General features: G+C 35.0%; 1 protein-coding gene across 5 annotated transcripts in view; it reads right to left on the reverse strand.

Moving 5' to 3' along the window:
• Window positions 1-23,381, reverse strand: part of Heatr5a (HEAT repeat containing 5A) — a 125,356-nt gene that overhangs the window by 12,455 nt on the left and 89,520 nt on the right. For all 5 annotated transcript variants that reach the window (XM_077799597.1, XM_077799595.1, XM_077799598.1 and 2 more), the window contains 10 exons: window positions 22,587-22,766; window positions 19,376-19,615; window positions 17,033-17,214; window positions 15,583-15,651; window positions 13,221-13,400; window positions 10,679-10,901; window positions 8,123-8,371; window positions 4,325-4,452; window positions 2,733-2,880; window positions 819-1,091 (listed from right to left, as the gene is read on the reverse strand). In XM_077799597.1, coding sequence (XP_077655723.1) covers window positions 819-1,091; window positions 2,733-2,880; window positions 4,325-4,452; window positions 8,123-8,371; window positions 10,679-10,901; window positions 13,221-13,400; window positions 15,583-15,651; window positions 17,033-17,214; window positions 19,376-19,615; window positions 22,587-22,766 — 1,872 coding nt within the window. The remainder of the gene's footprint in view (window positions 1-818; window positions 1,092-2,732; window positions 2,881-4,324; window positions 4,453-8,122; window positions 8,372-10,678; window positions 10,902-13,220; window positions 13,401-15,582; window positions 15,652-17,032; window positions 17,215-19,375; window positions 19,616-22,586; window positions 22,767-23,381) is intronic.

Below are 23,381 nucleotides of genomic sequence, written 5' to 3' on the forward strand. Positions count from 1 at the left end.
ATTCCAGAGATTGAGGGAACTGAGGCAGTAAGATTCCAACTTGGAAGGCCAGTCTAAGCAATGTAGTGAGACACTATCTAAAAAAATAAAAGGACTGGGATAAAGGTCAGTGACAGAGCACCTCATTGAGCGATAGGCTCAATCCCCAGTCCTATGGGATAGAGTAATTTTGGATCAAGGAATAGCATGGATAACAGCACAGAACAAGGATGAACACAAATACGACTGGGTTTAGGATTTTCACAGAAGCAATCAGGCAAAGGAAGTAACTCCTTAGTAAGGCCTGAAGCAACTTAGTGAGATCCTGTCTCAATATAAAAAATAAAAAAGGACTGGGATGTGGCTCAGTAGTTAAGTGGCCCTGATTCAATTCTTGTTACCAAAAAAAAAAAAAAAAGAAAAAAAGCAACAGCTCAGTAGAGCTATGTGGAAAGTCTTAAATCCTGTGTTAAGGTATATGAGGCTGGGGACAGAGCTCAGTGGTAGAGCACTTTCCTAGCTTGTGTGTGAGGTCTTGGTTCAATCCTCCTGCCTCCACACACAAACAAGAGGAGGAAGAGGAGAAGGGTGCAGTAGTGCATGCCTATAGTCCCAGGGGCTTGGGAGGATGAGGCAGGAGGATTATGAGTTCAAAGTCAGCCTTAGCAAATTTATCGAGGCTCTAAGCAACTTAGTGAGACCCAGTCTCTAAATAAAATATAAAAATGTCTGGGAATGTGGCTCAGTGGTTAAACACCCTTAGTTTCAATCCCTGGTATTCCCTCCCCCCCAAAAAAAAAGAGGAGGAAGAGGAAAAGATTAGCAACTAAATTCCATACCTTCAGGAGAGCACACTGCAGGAAGTTCAGAGATGATAACCAATGCAGCCGAAACCAATCTACTTCCATCTTCTGACAGTATTTGTGGCTTTGAAGCTTTTACTCCTGAGCTACCTGTCAATTTAGGATTTAGTTCTGGGAGCTGTCTAACAAGAATGCATACACACAATTCAAGTGTTGCAAAAACCAAGGACTTCCCAGGCACAAGTCCTCCGGTGTCTTTTCCCTCTCCAAACTCTGGTAGGGTTTCCTTTTCTGCAGCCCCATCATCAACTAAAAGACAGGAAAAACAGAGTTTAGTAAATAATTTGTGCCAGCTTTATTTCTGGTAGATGACAATTTAATTCCTTTCTGTATAGGTAACATATTCTTTTTAACCTTTCTTTCTTTCTTTCTTTTTCTTTCTTTCTCTCTCTCTCTCTCTCTCTCTCTTTCTTTCTTTCTTTCTTTCTTTATTTTTATGTGGTGTTGAGGAATGAATTCAGTGCCTCACATGTGCTAGGCAAGTGTTCTACCACTTAGCTACAATCCCAGCCCCTAGGTAACATATTTTATAGCTAGTCTTGGGTATTAAAAAAGTTATGGGGGCTGGGAATGTGGCTCAAGCGGTAGCGCGCTCGCCTGGCATGCGTGCGGCCCGGGTTCGATCCTCAGCACCACATACCAACAAAGATGTTGTGTCCGTCGAGAACTAAAAATAAATATTAAAAATTCTCTCTCTCTCTCACTCTCTCCCCTCTCTCACTCTCTCCCCTCTCTCACTCTCTCTTAAAAAAAAAAAAAGTTATGGATAAAAAAATCCTTACAACCTTGTCAGCCTTTAAATATTGCCTATTAAACCTCTTTCCATTAAAAATGTGAATATGGCCAAGTGTGTTGGCGCACACTTGTAATCCCAGCAGCTCAGGAGACTGAGGCAGGAGAATCTCAAGTCCAAAACCAGCCTCAGCAACTTCACGAGGTGGTAAGCAGCTCAGTGAGACTCTATCTTTAAATAAAATACAAAATAAGGCTGGGGATATGGCTCAATGGTCAAGTGCTGGAGCTCTAACAATGAGTTTGTCACCTGAGGTACTGGGGGACTGAACCCAGAGGCATTTAATTACTGAGGCACATTTCCAGCCAATTTTTTTTTTTTTTTAAAATTTTGAGACAGGGTCTCCATAAGTTGCTTAGGGCTTCACTAAGTTGTTGAGCCTGGCTTTGAACTTGGAATCCTCCTGCCTCAGTCTCCTGAGTCCGTGGGATTACAGGTGTGGGCCACCACACCTGGCTATGGTTATATGGAATTTTCAAATATATGCAGAAATCAATTGAATGGAAGGAGATTCTATGGTCAAATGAAATCTTAAAGGACAAATCTAACAAAGTCATGTTGGACGTGTAAACAACAGTTTGTGTACCCAAGACATTAATAATTCTTTCCATGTACACTGGTGCAACTAAAACAAACACTCTAGCAGTATAAGGGACGTTTTTCCTCCCAAGTTTTGTTAAAGTTCTCTCTCTCTTTTGATACCCGGGATTGAACTCAGGGGCATTTAACCACTGAGCCACATTATCAGTCCTCTGTGTTTTATTTAGAGACAGGGTATCACTGAGTTGCTTAGGGCCTCACTAAATTGCTGAAACTGGCTTTGAACTCAAAATTCTCCTGCTCAGTCTCCAGAGCCACTGGGATTATAGATGTGCACCACTGTGCCTGGCTAAAGTTCTCTTTTTCCCAAAGAATAATGGCTTGACTACTGACAATATCCAAGCTAACAGGAAGAAGAGAATGAGAGGATTTAAAGCCATGTCTATAGATGCTCAATTTTTATCCTATACACAATATATTATCAAGACTACATAAAGTAATACTTTAAAAGTTAATGATACTATGTGATTCATTTGGCATTAAGGGTTAACACTTACCTTCTGCGCTTCGTCTTTTCTCCTTCACGTGTTCTTGAGCAGCACAGATAATCTGCCTTACCACTTCAAGTGAAGCCAATTGAATGGAAGGTGATTCTCTGGTTAAAATTACTCGGTGCAGCACATTCAGCAACTCAATACCCAAATCCTATCATAGAAAACAAGTAGTGGATAGGATATTATATATCATTGTGTTTTGTTTTTGGTAAAATATACTAGTGTTAAATGTCATTTTGACAAAATTCAGAAAAAGAGAATATGACATATTGCTTATAAAAAATAAGGATGTTAGTGTAATAAAGTTACAAATAATCTTAAACCAACTCCAGACTGTTTTGTCCAGTCTTTGTGGGAGATGGTACTATGACAAAAGATCATTTCCACATACGTCCTAAACTGGGAAAAATGGAAAGGAAATTTCCAAAACAAGATGGGAAACTTAACTAAAGAACACAAAGGCTGACATGTAGGTTATTAAATTTACATTAAAGTTTCTACTAATAATGAAGAATGAAGGAGAGGTAGAGTGTTAAAATGGATCTCTTTTTTTTTTGAGAGAGAGAGGGAGAGAGAGAATTTTTAAAAAATATTTATTTATATTTTTTAGTTTTCAGCAGACACAACATCTTTGTTTGTATGTGGTGCTGAGGATCGAACCCGGGCCGCACGCATGCCAGGCGAGCGTGCTACCGCTTGAGCCACATCCTCAGCCCCTGGATCTCTTTTTTTAAAGAATAAAATACACTGCAGAGATACTATTTAATTTCTCCTTCTCTTTTTTTATTAGTTACTCTGATTGCTTTCCTTTATTTTTGAAAATAATAGAGTAAATCTGTCATTATAATACTTGTTTTAATAGAGAAAACAACACAGAGTTTATGATTTACTTATGTCCAACTCAAGTCTGGTAAGAACCTGCTAATGTTTTAAACCTAGCAAATCATAGTATTAAATAATAGTCTACGTAGAGAGGAAATCAGATCTCCTGTTTACCTTAACACCTGAGTCAATGGCAACAAAATTAATATACTGGATAATACATGAAGCTAACAGTGCCTGCTGAATGCATATTTACCCTTGAGAGAAGCAGCAAAAAAAGAGTCACACTTTGTATAGCAATTATTTTACCACGGCCACAACTCCACCTACAGGCTAGACAACAGTCTCTTGAAAAGACCTGGTAGGAGAACTTGCCAACAAGAATACTTTAAAATGGATAGTAACTATAAGACCCAATCAGATACTTTCTTGGGAAAATCGAACATAAGATACAAGTGAATGCAAAAATTGGGGTTCACAGAAACAGAGCAAAGAAAGAATACCATGTATACCTAGCAGTTACTGTCCTGGACAATTCAATATGGAACCTTCCTATCACTGCAAAAAGCAGAGACAGAAGTGGCAGCCAGAAGTATGATAGCTCCTGGGTCATCACACATGCTGATGGCATTCTGGTTCCAAGGCCCAGCTGTGCCTTGTAATCTTAAATGACTTCTCTTTTTACTTTTGTGTTAATTTCTGCTTACTGTAGTAATCTGAACATATTTGTATTCCTTGAGATCTACAGAAGCCCCCCCAAAACGAGAAATCACCTGATCACTGCCAATTTTAGATCTGGGCCAAGGAACATCTAAAAGGGCTTGTAATGCATGTAAACATGCAGTAATACTTTCCATGGTTGCATCTGAGCGCAATGAACATAGAAATTCCACACTGATTCCTATAGGAAGCAAAAAGAGAAGGAGGCCGCTTTTGAGATTCTTACATCATGAAGTTAAATAATATCCTGTTTTTTTATAAGATACAAATAAACTTAGCAAAAAGGTAGTACAAATTAAATTACAATGACTTTAAGACCAAAACCCATAAATTAATAATGTTAAGTCTCTTAAATTTTGTTATCTATATATACACAAAGAATAATTTCAACTAGGCTTGTGTACAATTTGCTTAATTGCTATTAAGTTGTTCAAAGATGCAAAAATTACAATAAAATTGTATTAGGGAAGTTAGTATGTAGAACTTCACAACTCTATTTTGACTAAAATTTGAGTGATTATCATGTATCAGGCACTATACTTTGCATATATCATTTTACTCAATTTTCATAATATGAGATGAAGTAGGTACTATTATTACTACTTTTTTCTTTTCTTTTCCAGTGCTGGGGATCAAACCTAGGGCCTTGCACATGCTAGACAAGCATTCTCCCACTGAGCCACATCCCCCAAAACTATAAAGTTTTTTATTTTTTAGTCTAGATAGACACAATGCTTTTACTTAATTCATTTATTTTTATGTGGTGCTGAGGATTGAACCCAGTGCCTTACAAGTGCCAAGAGAATGCTCTACTATTGAGCCATACCCTAGTCCTAAAGTCTATTTTTTAAAAGCTCTCATCCTAAGGCAATTGGAAACAAAAAAAAATTATTTTTGGGGGGTGGCTAGAGATTGAATGTAGGGCCTTGCACATGCTAAGTACATTTTCTTCCATCAAGCTATAATCCCAGCCACTAGAAACAATGTTTTTAAATTAAAAAAATTTTTTTTAGTTGTAGATGGACACAACAGTTTTATTTTGTTTTATTTATTTATGTGGTGATGAGGATTGAACCTAGTACCCCACACATGCAGGGCAAGTACTCTACCACCGAGCCACACCCCAGGCCCCCAGAAACAATTTTTATTTATTTATTTATTTTTAGCTGTCAATGAACCTTTATTTTTATTTATTTACATGTGGTGCTGAGGATCGAACCCAGTGCCTCACACATGCTAGGCAAGCACTCTACCACTGAGTCACAACCCCAGCCCCTTAGAAAAATGTTTAATAGGCTCAAGGATATAGGAATCTAGTCATTTCTGACCTGGGAATAAAAAATAACAGCTATGAATCACAAATCTACTTAATTTAATCATTTACCTTTATAACTCATTTTCTTTTTTTTTTGAGAGAGAGAGAAAGAGAGAGAGAGAGAGAGAATTTTTTAATATTTATTTTTTTTTAGTTTTCAGCGGACACAACATCTTTGTTTGTATGTGGCGCCTGAGGATTGAACCCGGGCCGCACGCATGCCAGGCGAGCACACTACTTCTTGAGCCACATCCCCAGCCCCTATAACTCATTTTCATTTCATCAATAATCTGGATTGAACTTAAGAGTTTGTTTCCTTAGAACTACATTAAATATGAAAAATTATTTCATTTATTCAAGAAACTGTGTTATCTTAGATACCTCACTTTTTTTTCCATTTTTTTATAGGTATCTCCTGTTCTGCTTTTTTTAAAAAATAAATTTATTTATTTATTCTAATTAGGTTTATATGACAGCAGAATGCATTTTGATTCACTGTACACAACTGCAGCACAACTTTTCATTTCTCTGGGTGTACACACAATATAGTGTTGCAGTCATACAAGTACCTAGGGTAATGATGTCCAACTCATTCCACCATTTTTCCAGCCTCATGCCTCCTCCCCTTTGCTCAATTACAGTTCCTCCATTTTTCCCATTCTCCCCATCTGCCCCGTTATGGCTCAGCATGAACTTATCAGAGAGAAAGACACCTCACTTTTTTTAAAAAAAAGTATGTTTGTCAATGGATATATTTTTAAAATTTTATTTATTTATATTTATGTGGTGCTGAGGATTAAAACCAGGGCCTAATACATGTGAGGCAAGCACTCTACCACCGAGCCACTACTCCAGTCCCAAAACATCTCACTTTTAAATGAAGTTCTGGTACAACATTTGCTTAGCATCCATGAGGCCCTAGGTTCAATCCCAGCAACAACACCAAATAAAAAATAAAATCAGTTCTGGGAAAGCTAAATAATGGATTAATTAAACTTCAGGAATCTAAAAATTTTACTGATTTTTTTTGTTTTTATTTTTGGTACTTGGAGTTGAACTCAGGGCCATTCAACCACTGAGCCATATCCCCAGCCCTATTTTGTATTTTATTTAGAGACAGGGTCTTACTGAGTTGCTTAGTGCCTCACTTTTGCTGAGGATGACTTTGAACTTGAGATCTTCTTGCCTCAGCTGCTAGGATTCTAGGCATGCATCATTGCGCCCAGCAAGCTTGCTTTCTTAAAATTTGAAATTGTTGAGAACAGGGAATTGTCCCTCATAATATTGCTATTTTTAATGTATATAGTGAGAAATTCAGAACATTTGTAGCTATGACATGGAGCTTTTAAAAATCACGTGGAAAGAATGACGTTTTTTCATACAAAAATTACTATAATTTATTTGACTGGATACTGAAGCCAACTTACAACAGAATTCTAGACTTAATAAAGTTTTTAATTTTATAAAATATATACAAATTTACCCAGTGATATCAAAGTTCTCACTAATACTTAACAATGAGGTGACAGTCACAAGAAGAGACAGGCAATAATGTACAACTGAAGAATAACCCCTGGGCCGGGGTGTGGTGGCACATGCCTGTAAACCCAGCAGCTTGCAAGGCTGAGGCATGAGGATCATGAGTTAAAACTCAGTCTCAGCAAAAGCAAGGCATCAAGCAACTCAGTGAGACCTTGTCTCTAAATAAAATACAAAATATGGCCAGTTGTGGCTCAGTAGCCAAGTGCCCAAGTTCAATCCCTGGGACCCCCCTGCCAAAAAAAAGAGTAACCCCTCTGGAAGTGCTGGGAAGGAATACTGCCCAAATTATATTGTTATATCATATGCATATTTGAAAACTACAACAAATCCCATCATATGTACAATATAATGTGCCAATAGAAAATATGGAAAGGAGAAGAAAAAAGAGAATAACTCCTCTATGTGGCAAAGCATAGTACAAGGCTTAATTTGGACAGAAAAATAACAAAACAACAACAACAACAACAACAAAAAGACAAAGATTTGATGGGCATGGTGGCACATGCCTGGAATCCCAGAGGCTCAGGAGGTTAAGGCAAGAGGATTGCAAGTTTGATGTCAACCTTAGCAACTTAGTGAGGCCCTGTCTCAAAATTTTAAAAAAGGCTGGGTATGTGGGTCAGTGGTTAAGTGTACCTGGGTTCAATCCCTAGTACCAAAAATAAATAAAATTTAAAAATTAAAAAACAAAAAACAAAAACTTGGGGGCTGGGGTTGTGACTCAGTGGTAGAGGGCTTAACTAGCATATGTGAGGCATTGGATTCGATTAGCACTGCATATAAAATAAATGTCCATCAACAACTATACACACACAATAAATAAATAAATAAACTTGTAGTTTATAAACAAATTTGATATTTACTCTTCTTCCTTCTCTCCTCAAGGAAGAAAAGGGGGAAGGGAAGGAGGATGGAAGGGGAAGAAAGAGGAAAAGGAGGAGGAGAAGGAGAAAAACCCCTCTGGCATTGTCATCTTGTAAGCTCTTTTACTCACCTAAAATAAGATGGAATCTATCAGTATAGACATCCTCAGGGGACTTTACTGTAGCCCCAGATGATGAATCCTGACACATGGAAGTTGGTGTCACAGGCCTTGAGAGATTAGATGCGCCCTCATCTGGGTCAGCAACAACAAAGCCTGTGCTTGTAAGCCACAAGGCTGTAGCATGGAGAATAAGGGCCCAGGAGTTGTAATAATGCATTTTTGCATTTTCACTAGTCTCTGCTGTATAGAAAGCACCACCTAAAGAAAAATAAGTTAAAAAAAAAAGAGGGAATCAAACTGTTTCAGGATAAATAAAAGATTAGTTTACAATACATTTTCTCTTTTCTCTGTTTCAAGATAAAGACCATTTCTATCACTTGCAAAGTTCACTCATATCCAACCTTTTCTATCAGTTCCCTCAAGTCCCAAGGAAGTTACTTTCTGATTGTTATTTTTTTCGTACTGGGGATTGAACCAAGGGTGCTTAACCCCTAGAGCCACATCCCCAGCCCTTTTTTATATTATATTTAGAGACAGGGTCTCACTAAGTTTCTTAGGGCCTCATTAAGTTGCTGAGGCTGGCTTGGAAGTCGCAATCCTCCCGCCTGAGTCTCTGGAGCTGCTGGGATTACAGGAATGCACCACTGAATCTGGCTTTACTTTCTAATTTTTATCAGGATAGGTGAGTTTTGCTTGTTCTTAGATTTTATATAAATGGAATCATATCTACAGTATGTATGTGTCTGTAATTGACTTATGCTACCTTACAACATATTTAGAGATTCATTCATGCTGCTATACTTTCAAAAATACGTATTTATACACATACATATACATATTCCTTCTCCCTTTGTACCAAAGATTGAATCCAGGGGCACTCTACCACTAAACTACATCCCAAATCAGCGCCCCTCCCCAACTTTTTTTTTTTTTTTTGTGGTGCTGGGGATTGAACCCCAAGGCCTTGTGCATGCAAGGCAAGCACTCTACCAACTGAGCTATAGTCCCATCCCCCAAATCAGCCCTTTTTTATTATTTGTGTTGAGACAGGCTCTTGCTAAATTGCCCAGGCTAGTCTTGAACTTGGATTCCTTTGGCCTTAGCCTTCTGAATCTCTAGGATTATAGTCATGTGCTACCATACCCAGGTACATGCTATTATTTTGTGTGTTCAATAAAGTTTACTCAAAACTTTAAATAAGAATGCATATTATAGGGCTGGGGATGTGGCTCAAGCGGTAGTGTGCTCGCCTAGCGTGTGTGCGGCCCGGGTTCGATCCTCAGCACCACATACAAACGAAGATGTTGTGTCCGTCGAGAACTAAGAAAAAAAAAATGAATATTTAAAAAAATTCTCTCTCTCTCTCTGTCCCCCTCTCTCTCTCTCACTCTCTCTTAAAAAAAAAAAAGAATGCATATTATATGTATCCTTTTGGGACTTGCATTTTTTAACCTAATATTATGATTTGAAGATTTATTTATGTTGATATACGTATGTCATTCGCCTTTGTGGTTGAGTTGACAATAAATCAGTTTACCTGCATTTTGTTTCCATCCTTACGCTACTAAAAAGTACAATAAATACTCTAACATTTCTTTGTGTTAAATACCATCAAAATTCTAATAGAACTCAACAGGCTGAATCTAAAATACATATCATGAAATAAAGAGACAATAACAGCCAAGATGCTTTGAGATAACATTAGGAAGAGTAAGAGTGGCTACCAAATATCCAAAACATAAAATGGCATTACTAACTTACTATAAAATTAGATTCCTATCTCCTTCCACACTTACACATTCAGTTCAACTAAAGTTTAAAATGTAAAAGCAAAAAAAAAAAGTTTTTTTGGTGCTGGGGATCCCCCCAGGGCTTCATGTATGCTAGTCATAGCACTCTACCACTGAGTCACATTCCCAGCCCTAAAAAGGCAAAACTTTAAAGCTGATAGGTCTCATTCAGGTATCAGGTAATACACAAAAACACAAACCATAAGTGACTGATAATTAATTTTAAAAACATAAAAGGACAAGCTAAAGATTGAGAAAATATGTATAAGACAACACTACAAAGGAGCAGTATTAAAATGCATATAAAAGGATTAATGAATCAGTAAGAAAGGGACAAACACCAAAGAGAAAACAGGCAAAGAAAAGATTATGATTAGGATATTTATGGAAAAAGCAACTTACAGAGACTATAAATATACAAAAAAGATCATCAAAGGAAAAAAAAACAATGAAATACTATTTCATAATCATAATGATAATATATCATGTTGGGAAGGTGGAAAGAAATAGAAACATGTTGTTGGTGGGCATACAAAATGGTTATAATCACTTCAGAAAGTGATTTGGCAATACCTTATGAGGTGATATGCATGACTTATGACCTCAGGAATGAACTCCTGGGTGTCTACTCTGAAGCAACTCTTGGAAACTCATCCTGTGAATGAAAATTGTTCTGAGAAAAATGCTTCAGATAAACATTATTTGCTAAAGAAGAAGTTTTGGAAATGTTAGTTATTGTCACTCTAGGAAATACCTAATTATTTTACTTCCTTACCATCAACAGGAAGTTGGGAAGCAAATTCTGAAGGCAAAGTTAAAAGAGCAAAATCCTGAAGTGCAGCAAGCCAGAGTCTGCTTAGTGTGCCAAGATCTGTGTAGACCAAGTCAAGCAGTCCATACGATGAATTTGACCCATTTCTGACACTCTCTTCTGAATAGCTGGTAGTTTTCAAAGTTTGCTTGTTGTTTTTATGTCTTTGCACAGCAATTATGTAGACCTGTTAAAGATTAATTTATAAACAGGAAAATCTTGTGTCTGATGAAAAGGTGAGCATAATGAATTTGAAAAGTATTGTAATATACAGAAGGCATACATGTGTAACCACACACACAAAACTGGGGTAAAAAGATACACCTGGTAAATACGCTACCACTGTGTACTTAAAAAACCATGATAGCTACAAATAATTTTTCATAGCACTCTTTCTCACTAAGCCAGGTAATGGATGAATCTCAAAAGATGGCTTCAGGCAGCTATCTCTGAACTGAAAAGCTGAAATACTGAAAATGTTTTCATTAAAATTCATTTACATAAATGGATTTATTTTTTTTTTAGAGAGAGAGAGAGAGAGAGAGAGAGAGAGAGAGAGAGAGAGTGTTTTAATATTTATTTTTTAGTTTTTGGTGGACACAACATCTTTGTTCGTATGTGGTGCTGAGGATCGAACCCGGGCCACATGCATGCCAGGCGAGCGCGCTACTGCTTGAGCCACATCCCCAGCCCCCATAAATGGATTTAACATGGACCACAGAATGGTAAACAATTAACATTGTACATAACATATATAACATGTACTGTCCCTTTACCAGCAACACTAAAAAAAATCTGAAAAATATAAGTTCATGATAAACTAATCTAGTGGCAAAACTGACTTAACTCATGTATAATGTCTAGATAGAATGAAGTACAAATACAAAAAATTGTAATATAGATATACTAATATGTTTGATTATAGAGTCTATGGCATTGCCCCAGACTTCTCAGATGAAGACACAGAATATATACCATAACAGTTTTTTTAAATCCTCCAAATTCTGAATTCCAGATATATCTGGCTCTAAGGATTTCAGATGAAGAATTATGGACTTCAGTTTCATAGAATGTGGGTTAGTCTTTATTTTACTGAGGAAAGAATAAGAGGAGTTAATGGGCTTAATCAAGAGCCCACAGACTTAAATTATTATAAATAACACCAATGAGCAAAGACTTCTTTCTGTTTTTTTTTTTCTTTTTTTTGGTATTGGGAATTGAACCCACTGAGCTACATTCCCAACCCTTTCTATTTTTTACTTTCGGGCAGGGTCTCAACAAGTTGCTTAGGGCCTCATTAAGTTGCCTCAAACTTGTGATCCTTCTGCCTTAGCCTCCTGGTCTGCTGGGATTACAGGCGTGTGCCACTGTGCCTACTCCAAAGACTTATTTATAAAATAGGTTACAGAATTTGTTTTCTCTAGGAAAATCATATGCTTTCAAAGCATAAAGAGTTGACTGTTAAAAAGACAATTAGATCCAGTTACTAAATGTAGGCAGAACTACTTCCTAACCAAAGTCTTGTCAACAGTAAATGACAACAAACATTGAGAGTTTACAACCTTAAGGCTTAAAATAGCACTATTGGAGAAAACCCTTTTGTACAGTTGGCTAATTTTCTGAGTTGCAATCTGATTTCATATATTCATTAAAATGATACATAAACCAAGACTAGCCATGTTTGATAACTATTCAAGCTGGCTTATATGTATATTCATTATACTATTCTGTCTGTTTTTGTGTATGTTAAAATTTCCATAGTAAACTAACAAATGATATAACTTTGCTCCTGATTAGAAATTAAATAAATATAATGTAAATATATTATTATAAGATTCCTTTATTCTTAAAAATGAGTGACTGCTACTTAGTATCTGAATGTCATTCTATGAAAGAGCATTAACAAACATTAAAGTATGTGTTATAGAGTTGACAGAACATACAAGCAGTTGCATATATTCAAGAACTGACTTCAATAAAAATTTATTTTCATTGACTATTAGGACCTTTCTCTGGTTCATAATTGTTCCTGCTTAAAGCAGCAGACAATGAGGACTCTTTTTTCTGTGTGGTGGATCAAACTCCCCTTGTACATGCTAGGTAAGAGAACTATTACTGAATTTTGATCAACATGTTAATTAACATATAAGTAAATGTCATGTTGGAAGTCTTTTTTTTTTTTTACAGTTAACTTTTTTTTTTTTTTTTTTTTTTTTGGTACTGGGGACAGAACTAAGGGGTCCTTAACAACTGAGCCTTATCCCTAGCCCTTTTAATTTTTTATTTTGACACAGGGTCTTGCTAAATTGCTTAGAAACTCATTAAATTGCTGAGGCTGGCCTCAATCTTGTAATCCTCCTGCTTCAGTCTTTCAAGTTCCTGGGATTATAGGTATGCACCACCATGCCTGGAGATTTACTGTTTCATAAAAGTTAATTTCAGTTGATATCCTAAGGTGTTTATTAATAAATTCCAAAATCCCAGTTACAAATTAAAAAGTACTAACCTCTGCCCAGGCTTTTAAAACAGCTAAGATCTCCATGGTAGAAGCACTTTCATTATATAAGTGACTTAGAGCTTCTTTTCCAGCCTGTATTTTTGTTAATGATGAAACCAGCAACTGATGAACTCTTCGGAGATCACTAAGGTCACTTACAACTCCACTTGCTATCCAGGCACTGCAAACCTGGTTTTTGAGAAAATCAAAAGTTAGATTTAAAAATAAATATTTCTCTTGTGAGTTTAGCAGAGCTCAATGGCATATCAGGAATCTAGTCACTGAAACCATCTTGTCATTGATATACCCAATAGAATACAGCTGGTAACAGTGATCAAAGTCAGCACTTCAAAAGGGAAGGAAGTGTAAGCCAGGAAATCAGTGCAACTTAATAAACAAAAGTGCTGCTTCGTAAATAAATTGAAGAATTTTAGATGTTACTAGTTTGGAAAAATAAAACTATGAAATCATGTCTTAATGTTTGGATTAACATTTTTAATTAAATCTTAATCTTGACTACTTCATCTCTCTATTTAAAACTAGACATTGTGTGGTACTGTAACTTGATTAAAAGATAAAGTACTTAACATACAAAACTCCAATGAAGAACTTTTTGGGTTGCTGTGGATTGAACCCAGGGCCTTATACATGCTTGACAAATGCTCTACCAGAGTTACATCCCAAGACTCCAATGAATTTTGATTCTTTTGATGAAAATGTATTTTTTTAATACTTATTTTTTAGTTGCAGTTGGACACAATACCTTTATTTTATTTATTTTTATGTGGTGCTGAGGATTGAACCCAGGGCCTTGTACACGCTAGGCAGGCACTCTACCACTGAAGAACAACTGCAACTCTGTTTAATTTTAAAAACAAAATTTATTCATAATTTTGCAATGCAGAAACTTTACTAAATTATCAGGCGTTGTCTATATTTTTTTTCCAGGTATCATGGTACTTCTCTTTTTCTAGAGGAAATTCATTTGCTCCCCTCCATACACAGGTGGTCCCTGACTTATCATGGTTCAACCTAATGTTTTTTTGACTTTACAATGATACAAAGGTGATATGTATGCATCAGCAGAAACTGTACTTTGAATTTTGACCTTTTCCTGGGCTAGTGAGATGCACAACACTAGCCCTCATGATGCTGGGTAGCAGCAGGGAGCCATAGCTCCTAGTCAGTTTCACAGTAGTGAGATTTACTCTGTAAATCAACTGGCACTCTACATCTATATTTGGTAGGCTATGTATGTTAAATACATATTCTATTTAAGGTATTTCAGCTTATGATATGTTTATCAATATGCAAATCCACTGGAAGTTGAGGAGCGACTGTATTACTTTTTGTCTCACTTCACAGAAGATTTCAAGTAGTTAATAATAAGAACACATATAATGAAGTGATGACAAATTAGAGACTCAGTACAATATTTTGTACAGTTCTCTGATTATTGAAGGCACTCAAAGTTTTGTAAATACAATCTGTAAAAGAAAGCTGAGGCACTAGGGTGCAGTTCAATGTTAGAGTGTGTGCTCAGGTAGCATGCATGAGGCCCTGGGTTCAATCCCCAGCACCTGATTAAAAATTAGATTTAGAAAAAAGATTAGAAAGAACTGACTAAAATTAGGTTTTTCCATTATGTTTATAATTAATTTATTCATGACAGTCCTGCTTTTAATTATCTTATGTCAAGTGTTTGACAATCCACTCCAAGAAAAGTTTTTAAGACTATGTATTATATGGCTCTTAGACATATCAAAAAAATGTTCAGCCTCATTTGAAATACTAATTCAATCTCTTATGAGATACCCTTTTTACTCTATCACGTAGATAGAAAAAAGGCTAAGGTGTACTTAGTGGTAGAGAGCTTGTCTAGCACGCGCCAGGGTGTGGATTCAATTCAATTCCCAGGACCCTTCCCCCAGTTCCCTCAAAAAAGGACCTATGCAGAAGATCATAATATTTTTTAAAATTTAATCTCTCATTTATAATTTTCTAAAACATTTTTATAACTTTATTATTATTTTTTTTATGTGGTGCTGAGGATTAAACCCAGGGCCTCACACATGCACTCTACCACTGAACCACAACCCTAGCCGTAAGATCATAATATTGTAGCACTATTTATTATAACAGCAAAAGACCAAAAACCCTATATGTCCATCAATATAAAACTGTTTAAATAAATTATGACATATTTATAGATAGAGTTACCATGCAATTATGAAAAAGGAAAAGGAAGTTCTCTAAACTTAAGAAAAGAAAAATGGTAAGTTGAGATCAATGAGAAGATAACCATGGCTTCAATCACTAACTGAACTGTTTCCTAAGACCATTTTTAAGCTGTGTCTTTTTAACCATTTACCTGACATGCTTTGGCAGTCACATCGGGTGGTGTCTCTGAAGTGAAGGCTGGTCTAAGTGCTGCTCCTACCTGAAGAGAAATTATATGACAAATCAAACATCAATAAGAGAACACAAGTTCTCCTTTTTAACCTGATTTTAAAATCATGTATTTTTAATAGATATTATGGCACCTGTTGGTTTTGCCTGCTCTGCATATTTCCCCTTATTTTTAGATAATGGGATTCCTAGTTTTCCTTAGGGGAACTATTTCTCCCCTACCTCGTAGTCCATGTGCTCCAGGGACCCACACTGGTATACTGAAAGCTCTTAAGACTTTTGTTGGGAGTACTGGAAAAGTAGTACTGTCTCTTTAAAAGAACTTGGGTACTGAGAGAGCAATCATTTTTCCCCCCTTCTCATGACCTGTGCTTTTTATTAATTTTTTAGTCTTAGAACCAACCTTTTCATTTATCAATATCCCATCACTTTAAGCTATCTTCGATATAGTATTCCTGCAATTCAGAACAATGAATTCTGAACTGCAAAAGAGGATTTATTTTTTTGCACTTGAGAGTCATCTTAATCTCACTTAGAAAGACAAACCTCAGAATAAAGCCATGCAGAAGACAGTGGAGCCAACTAAAAGATTCCTGACAATAATTTTCCTTTTTCTGCCTAAATGAGTTGTAATTGTATTTCTAATACTTATAATTTTTAAAAAGATAAAAATATAAGAACTCCCTTCAATTAAACTGAATTATAATATTTTAGTCTAATATGACAGTTGTATGTAACTTCAATTCCTTCTTTTTGCTCTCTCCCTAAGTATGCACTAGCATTACTTACTGGGAAAAAGGTATAAGATTGTTTACCAACTAGTGAATTGCTCTGGTCTCCTTAATTGCTAGTTATCACAACTTGCCTCTAAATCATAATGAGAGACATGCTTGGATGAATGCTGTTAGAGGATTATAAGACAGATAAGGATTTTGTTATCTTCCTTTCTCTTTCTAGCTTTTACAATGTACCAAACACAATCAGTTAAAAAAATTACAATTTTTTTTTAAAAAGGATGTTAAGTATAACATTCTATTTATTCTAGGAGTAATGACTTAATGTAATCTGGATATTTGGTGTTATATTACTTATTCAGACATTTTGTATAAGATTTCATTTCTGAAATCCTCCACTCCCTCAAATTACCAAGGTTTTAATTATGAAAATTAATCCTTAAAGTTATAAAATACCTATTTTATGTACCATTTTGCTTGTACTTGAAACTTTATAAACTAATAGCTGTCAGATTTCTTCCACAAATGTATGTATTTTCTACATGGTGATGATACTGGTGATATGTTAGAAGAGAAACATCCTCACTTATATAATTTGAAAGGTGACATGCAAAATAGTTGTATAGACATTTTATTGTTGTTTTTAATTAAAAAATTTTTCTAAGAGAAAATGCTTACATTGGCTTGATACTGTTCTAGAATCACATGACCTGGAAACTCTGGTTCTGGAATAGTTGCAAATCGCCGAATAACAACTAATAGTGTTTCAAGGCCAGAAAGACGGAGTTGATCACTGTGATCTGTGGCAGCCATAAAAGCCATGCGAATTAAGTCAGCAAGATGTAACACCAAAAAGTCATCTACAAGATTAAAAAAATGCCTTATTAAGAAATAGAATACGTTGGAACTAAGATTTATGATGTGATAATTTTTCTTCCTTAAATTCATAGGATTGGGCTGGGGTTGTGGCTCAACGGCAGAGCGCTTGCCTAGCATGTATGAAGCCTTGGGTTTGATCCTCAGCACCACATGAAAATAAATAAATAAAATAAAGGTACTGTGTCCAACTACAACTAAAAAATAAATATTTAAAAAAAATTCATAGGATAGACTTTCTTTTTCTGTAGTTCTGATTTGATTTACTGCTTTGTTTTACTCTGCAACAAATAAAGACTTTAAAGCTGAATTTATTTATTTATTTATTTATTTATTTTTAAAGAGAGAGAGAGAGAGGAGAGAGAGAGAGAGAGAGAGAGAGAGAGAATTTTTAATATTTATTTTATTTAGTTCTCAGTGGACACAACATCTTTGTTGGTATGTGGTGCTGAGGATTGAACCCGGGCCGCACGCATGCCAGGCGAGCGCGCTACCGCTTGAGCCATATCCCCAGCCCTAAAGCTGAATTTAATATGCTCAAATGCATACACACAAAACTACTTCAAACCAAATAATTAAATACAGTTATTAAGAAACCAAAAGCAGAATTAGCATCCTTTAAAAGAATGCTAATAGTCTCAATAAATATTTTATTCAGACTTTCTGATAAAAGTACATTACTTTGTATTTAGGAGACTTTGGGCTTTGATGAATTAAACAGTAATTTATTCTTTTTATATCAAATTGAAGCCAAGGGCCTTAATGTTGCTTTTAAAAAAGCTTTGTGGCTGTGTATGGTGGCACATGCCTGTATTCCCCGTGACTTGGGAGGCTGAGGCAGGAGGGTCACAAGTTTAAGGCAGCCTCAGCAAATTAAGTTACTTAGTGAGATCCTGTCTCAAAACAAAAATTAAAAAGAACTGGGAATGTAGCTCAGTGATAAAGTGCCCCTGGGTTCAACCCCTAATACAAACAACAACAACAACAACAACAACAACAAAAGCTTTGTGTGACTCTACATGTACCAGATTATCTTATTTTACATATCTTGCTAAATACACAAATCACAGGAATATTAAAAAAATCTCTAGCTACAGAAATGATAAAATTCCTCTTATGACTACAAAACATCCTTTGGTACAAAAGTTTGGGGAGAGGCATTAGAAAATTATTTAGATGTTCTAATAATATTTCTGAACACAGCTAACTTTTACCCAGAATATATCTGAGACTAATTCAAAGAACAAAGTTATAGCTCACATTGGAGAAATGTAGTCAGTGCCAACTACTATTCCATTCTATTATTTTATTTATTTTTGTGGTGCTAGGGATTGAATTCAGGGCCTTTCTCATGCTACATAAGCATTCTCCCACTGAGTCACATCCCCAAGACCTCACTAATATTTTGTTTGGGAGCACAGAAATCAGTAAATATCTATGACATAATAATTCTACACGGATAAATATCTTGCACAATGCTCATCCCAAATAAAAATCTTAAAAGATGCTTGCTTAAAAATAATTAAATCAGAGATGTCTGATTCATACTCAAGTGGTGACAGCAACATTCTGCTTTGTAATTCTTTTGTCTGATAAAGAATATTACTAGGTTACTCATAAAAGTGCATTGTGACTTTGAATAATTATATGCTTACACGAATCCTAAAAATCGGACACCAAATCATGAACACATACACATTTGTAGGTAAAAATAAAACTGAACAAAGTCAAAATGATCTTGCAATTAGGCTTAATTTACACTGGTTCAAATATTTTTAGGTAATATTCATGACACTGAAATAAACTATAAGCAAAATTGTTAAAAGTTACAATTCAGAAAATTCATTTTGGGAACTAGCCAACACACCTTACTTCCCAAGAATATGATCATTCTCTATAAACTTAACTCATTGCATGTGCAGTCAAAAATGAATGCAAATTTAAGAAGCTTATCATGAAAAATGTATTTAAACATTAAAAAAGGTACTAACCCGTAGCTTACATAAATACTGTAATCAAAATTCATACCTGATTTGGAAGGATAAAAATAATTTTTTGGCTTTATTGTTAAAATATATATGAAAACCATAAGCAGGCAGAATTTCTATGTGTATCTCTTCGTCTTTACATCACTATGCCACTTACTTCTTGAATCCCTTTTTTTCATTTCTTGTGCTAAAGCAATGTCAAAATGTGCACTGTTTGCATTCTCACACTGGTTAATTATCCTACAGACACATTCAGCAGCAAAGACTCTAGTAGCCCATCGGGGATTGGTAAAAGGATGGGGTTTTTCATCACTTCTGGTGGTCAGGACTGAGGCATCATCAAGCTTATGACCTTCTTCCTCTTGCATCGTATCCACACAAGTTATAGTTGCAAAATCTTTTATCAAGGGAAAATACACAGGATTACAATCAATTGGAAGGTATATATTTTAAAAACTTTCATTTGTTCTTTTTAGTTATACATGACAGCAGAATGTATTTTGACCTATTATTCATACATGGAGTATAAATTTCCGTTCTTGTGGTTGTATATGATGTGGAGTTACACTGGTCATGTATTCATATATGAACACAGGAAAAAATGTCCGATTCATTCTGTCTTTCCAATTCCCAACCTCCCTCCCTTCCCTTCATTTTCCTTTGTCTAAACCAAAGTACTTCTATTCCCTGCACCCCTTCTTGTGTGTTAGTATCTGCTTATCAGAGAGAATATTTGGCTTTTGGCTTTTTGAGATTGGCTTATTTCACTTAGCATGATAGTCTCCAGTTCCATCCATTTACTGGGAAATGCCATAATTTAATTTTTATTTATGGCTGAGTAATATTCTATTGTATATATACAAAAGGTATATATATTATATATAATATATAATAATTTTTTATTAGTTGCTCAAAACATTACAATGATCTTGACATATCATACATTTGATTCAAATGGGGTACGTATTTTTTTTTTTTTTTTTTGAGAGAGAGAGAGAGAGAGAGAGAGAGAGAGAAAGAGAGAATTTTTAATATTTATTTTTAGTTTTCGGCAGACACAACATCTTTATTTGTATGTGGTACTGAGGATCGAACCCAGGCCGCATGCATGCCAGGCGAGTGTGCTACCACTTGAGCCACATCCCCAGCCCCACAAAAGGTATATTTTTAAGAGAACACAAAAAATGAGTTCAAATGCACAATAGAATTACTATTAATCAAGCATACACTTAAAAAAATCATTTGGTACCGGGGGTTGAGCCAAGGGGTCTTTTACCACTGAACTACATTTCCAAACCTTTATTTTTAAATTTTGTGATAGGTCTTGCCAAGATGCTGAGGCTGGCCTTGAATTGTCAACCTCCAAAGTCGATGGTATTAAAGGTGTGTGCCACCATGGATGGCAAGCATATACCTTTATAATAACATCGAATAACTATGTCTAATAAGTATAGATAACAGTGATATCTAAAGGAAATGCTATGAGAGCTGATAATCAAGTTGTTAAAATATACTCAAAGTGAAAAACCAAGTATAATACTAGATAATGCAGTAATTATCAACCCCAAGCCCACAGATGATTAAACTAAAGGAAGCTAAAAATTCTATAGTAGGGAGTATGAGTGGGGTCTACTGCAGAGCTGTTTTTTTAAAAATATTTTTTTAGTTGTAGATGGGCACAATACCTTTATTTTATTTATTTTTATGTGGCGCTGAGGATCGAACCCAGTGCCTTACACATGCTAAGCAAGTGCTCTACCATTGAGCTACTTCTTTACAAAGTTTTAACCAAAGCGAGAACTTTTCCACTGCCATAGATGTTAGCATGTGATTTAAAGTCTTTCTGATATTATGGCACAATTTCTGATCTGCTGCAATCCCTCAAATATTTATTACATGTACCCAGTCCCTTGAGCTCTTTTAACATTGGGTCTTTTATTTATTTATTTATTTTATGTGGTGCTAAGGATGGAACCCAGTGCCTCGCAAGTGCTAGGCAAGTGATCTACCATTGAGCCACAACCCCAGCCCCTACAACATTGGGTCTTTGAATGAGATTATCTTAAATATACTAAAAACTATCTGAAAATATTTTTGTTACTAGAGACCCTCTGCTGTCATTATCTCAAAGTTATGCTTATGGCTGGAGCCATACTCAAGTATTGCTTCTTATTTACTGTTAAATTCAACTTAAAATGGAATTAACGCTATCAAACAAACCATCTTGCTCTTCTAAACTATCTTACATGTCAATATTTTTTGGTGTTAAGATAGTAAAGATATCACTAATCAAGTTATGGCAAAGCTATCTTATGACTAAGAAATCAATAGACTGAAAGGTGTTTTCAGGGAGTATAAATGTAAAAATTTTAAAAAGTGAGACACCAAAAAAAAAGTGACCAGTCTAAATGTGCACATATAATTTTTTTTTCTAAAGGAAAAGTCCTTGTTAATTCTCAAGTAGTGAGGATAGAAGAGAACAAGAAAACATGCAGAGCTATGGTTGAAAGAACAGGTATAAATCACTGGAAGAGATGAAGAGAGAATACAAAAGAATTCCAGGAATCATATGGCATCCTTTTCCTTTCACATAATTCAGAGATCAGAACCACATTAAATTATAACATTTATATAACTAAATTGGGCTCTAATGAAACCTAGTGGAAAATTTATGGATTTTAAAGTTATGTAGGCTTAGGCTTGAATTTGTATCTTTGGGCAAGGTACTTACCTCTCTAAGCTTTCCTCTTCTGCAAAAAGAAATAATACTGTCTATTTATAGGATGAGTTAAAGGATTAAATCAGAGAGAACATATACAGTTCCTGGAATAGAATTGGTTTCCTATCTTTTTTCTTCTTCTCAGGTATTTCCTCTCTTTAAGTATATACACTTTAAAGAATCAAGTGTACATTCTTATAATTGTATTAGCAAAGACATTAGGGGAATAACATTTTATAATACTATTTCAAATTAACATTACTAAATATGGAGGAATTAGTTTGCTCGCTAAGTTTTCTATTATGTTGATTTGCTGCAATCCCTCAAATATTTATTACATGTACCAAAAAAATAATGGATCCATTATAAGTTAGGTATTTCCTATTATAAATAATGACTCTACTTTTTAACTGTTTGATACAAGAATGTTAAGACAATAAAAACAGAAAAAAAAAGCAGCCTTGAGATTTATACTGTTCAAATTACAGAGAATTCTAAAACATTATAAGCAGAATCTTCAGTTTAAGAAAACAATGACTAGACAACTGTAATTCAAGTATAAAAAACTAATGAATGGTCAGTGGCAAATAATTTTCTATAGTTTTTACTTTCAATTTTATCATTTCATACGGTAATTACCAGTACTTACCAGCTGATGCAGCAAGTACTTCTTTACAAAGTTTTAACCAAAGAGAGAGTTTTTCCACCGCCATAGATGTTAGCATGTGATTTAAAGTCTCTCTGATATCATGGCACAATCTCTGATCTGTCTCTTTGTCTAGTAAGGCCAATAATGCCCCTTCAAGGCCCATTTCTCCAATGTTAGCATCTGACAAGAAGAAAACCGATGATCTAAGTAATACAGAAAACAAAACTGCCATATGAGAAGTACACACATTCAGTAGTTATTAAATATTACTACATAAATATATTTTAAAGAACTATTGTGCCTTAATCTACTGAGATTGAGTTTAGTTCATAACTGAATTTTGAGATTATTTATGAACCTGTATATTTTTATGTAATGTCACTGAACGATAAGTCTTTAGTAAGAGTTATTAATATTTCTTTTTAAACTAGGTAAATATCACCCAATTAAAGTTCAACACAGCACATATTATTTTATTTTTTCTCTAAAGTTAATTTCAAATCAATAAACATAATCAATGACTTTCCTCATCTTGGTATGAAGGCTCTAAATTTTTCAACATGAGAATACAAAACAAATAAAAAACAATAATTGTAGGAAAATTAACTACTACAGCTAAGCTATTATGAACTATCAACAAATATAAATCACTATACAATATTCTTACGTAAAGTAACAAATCATTTCTAAGAAGAAATATAAGGCTTGATTTGTCATCTATTGTCTTTAGTCCTGAAAATGTCCCAAATAAATATTCTCTTGAATATTTAATTCATCTAGAACTTATGAAATAAT

This window comes from Urocitellus parryii, chromosome 6, assembly GCF_045843805.1.
Source record: "Urocitellus parryii isolate mUroPar1 chromosome 6, mUroPar1.hap1, whole genome shotgun sequence".
NCBI lineage: Eukaryota > Metazoa > Chordata > Mammalia > Rodentia > Sciuridae > Urocitellus > Urocitellus parryii.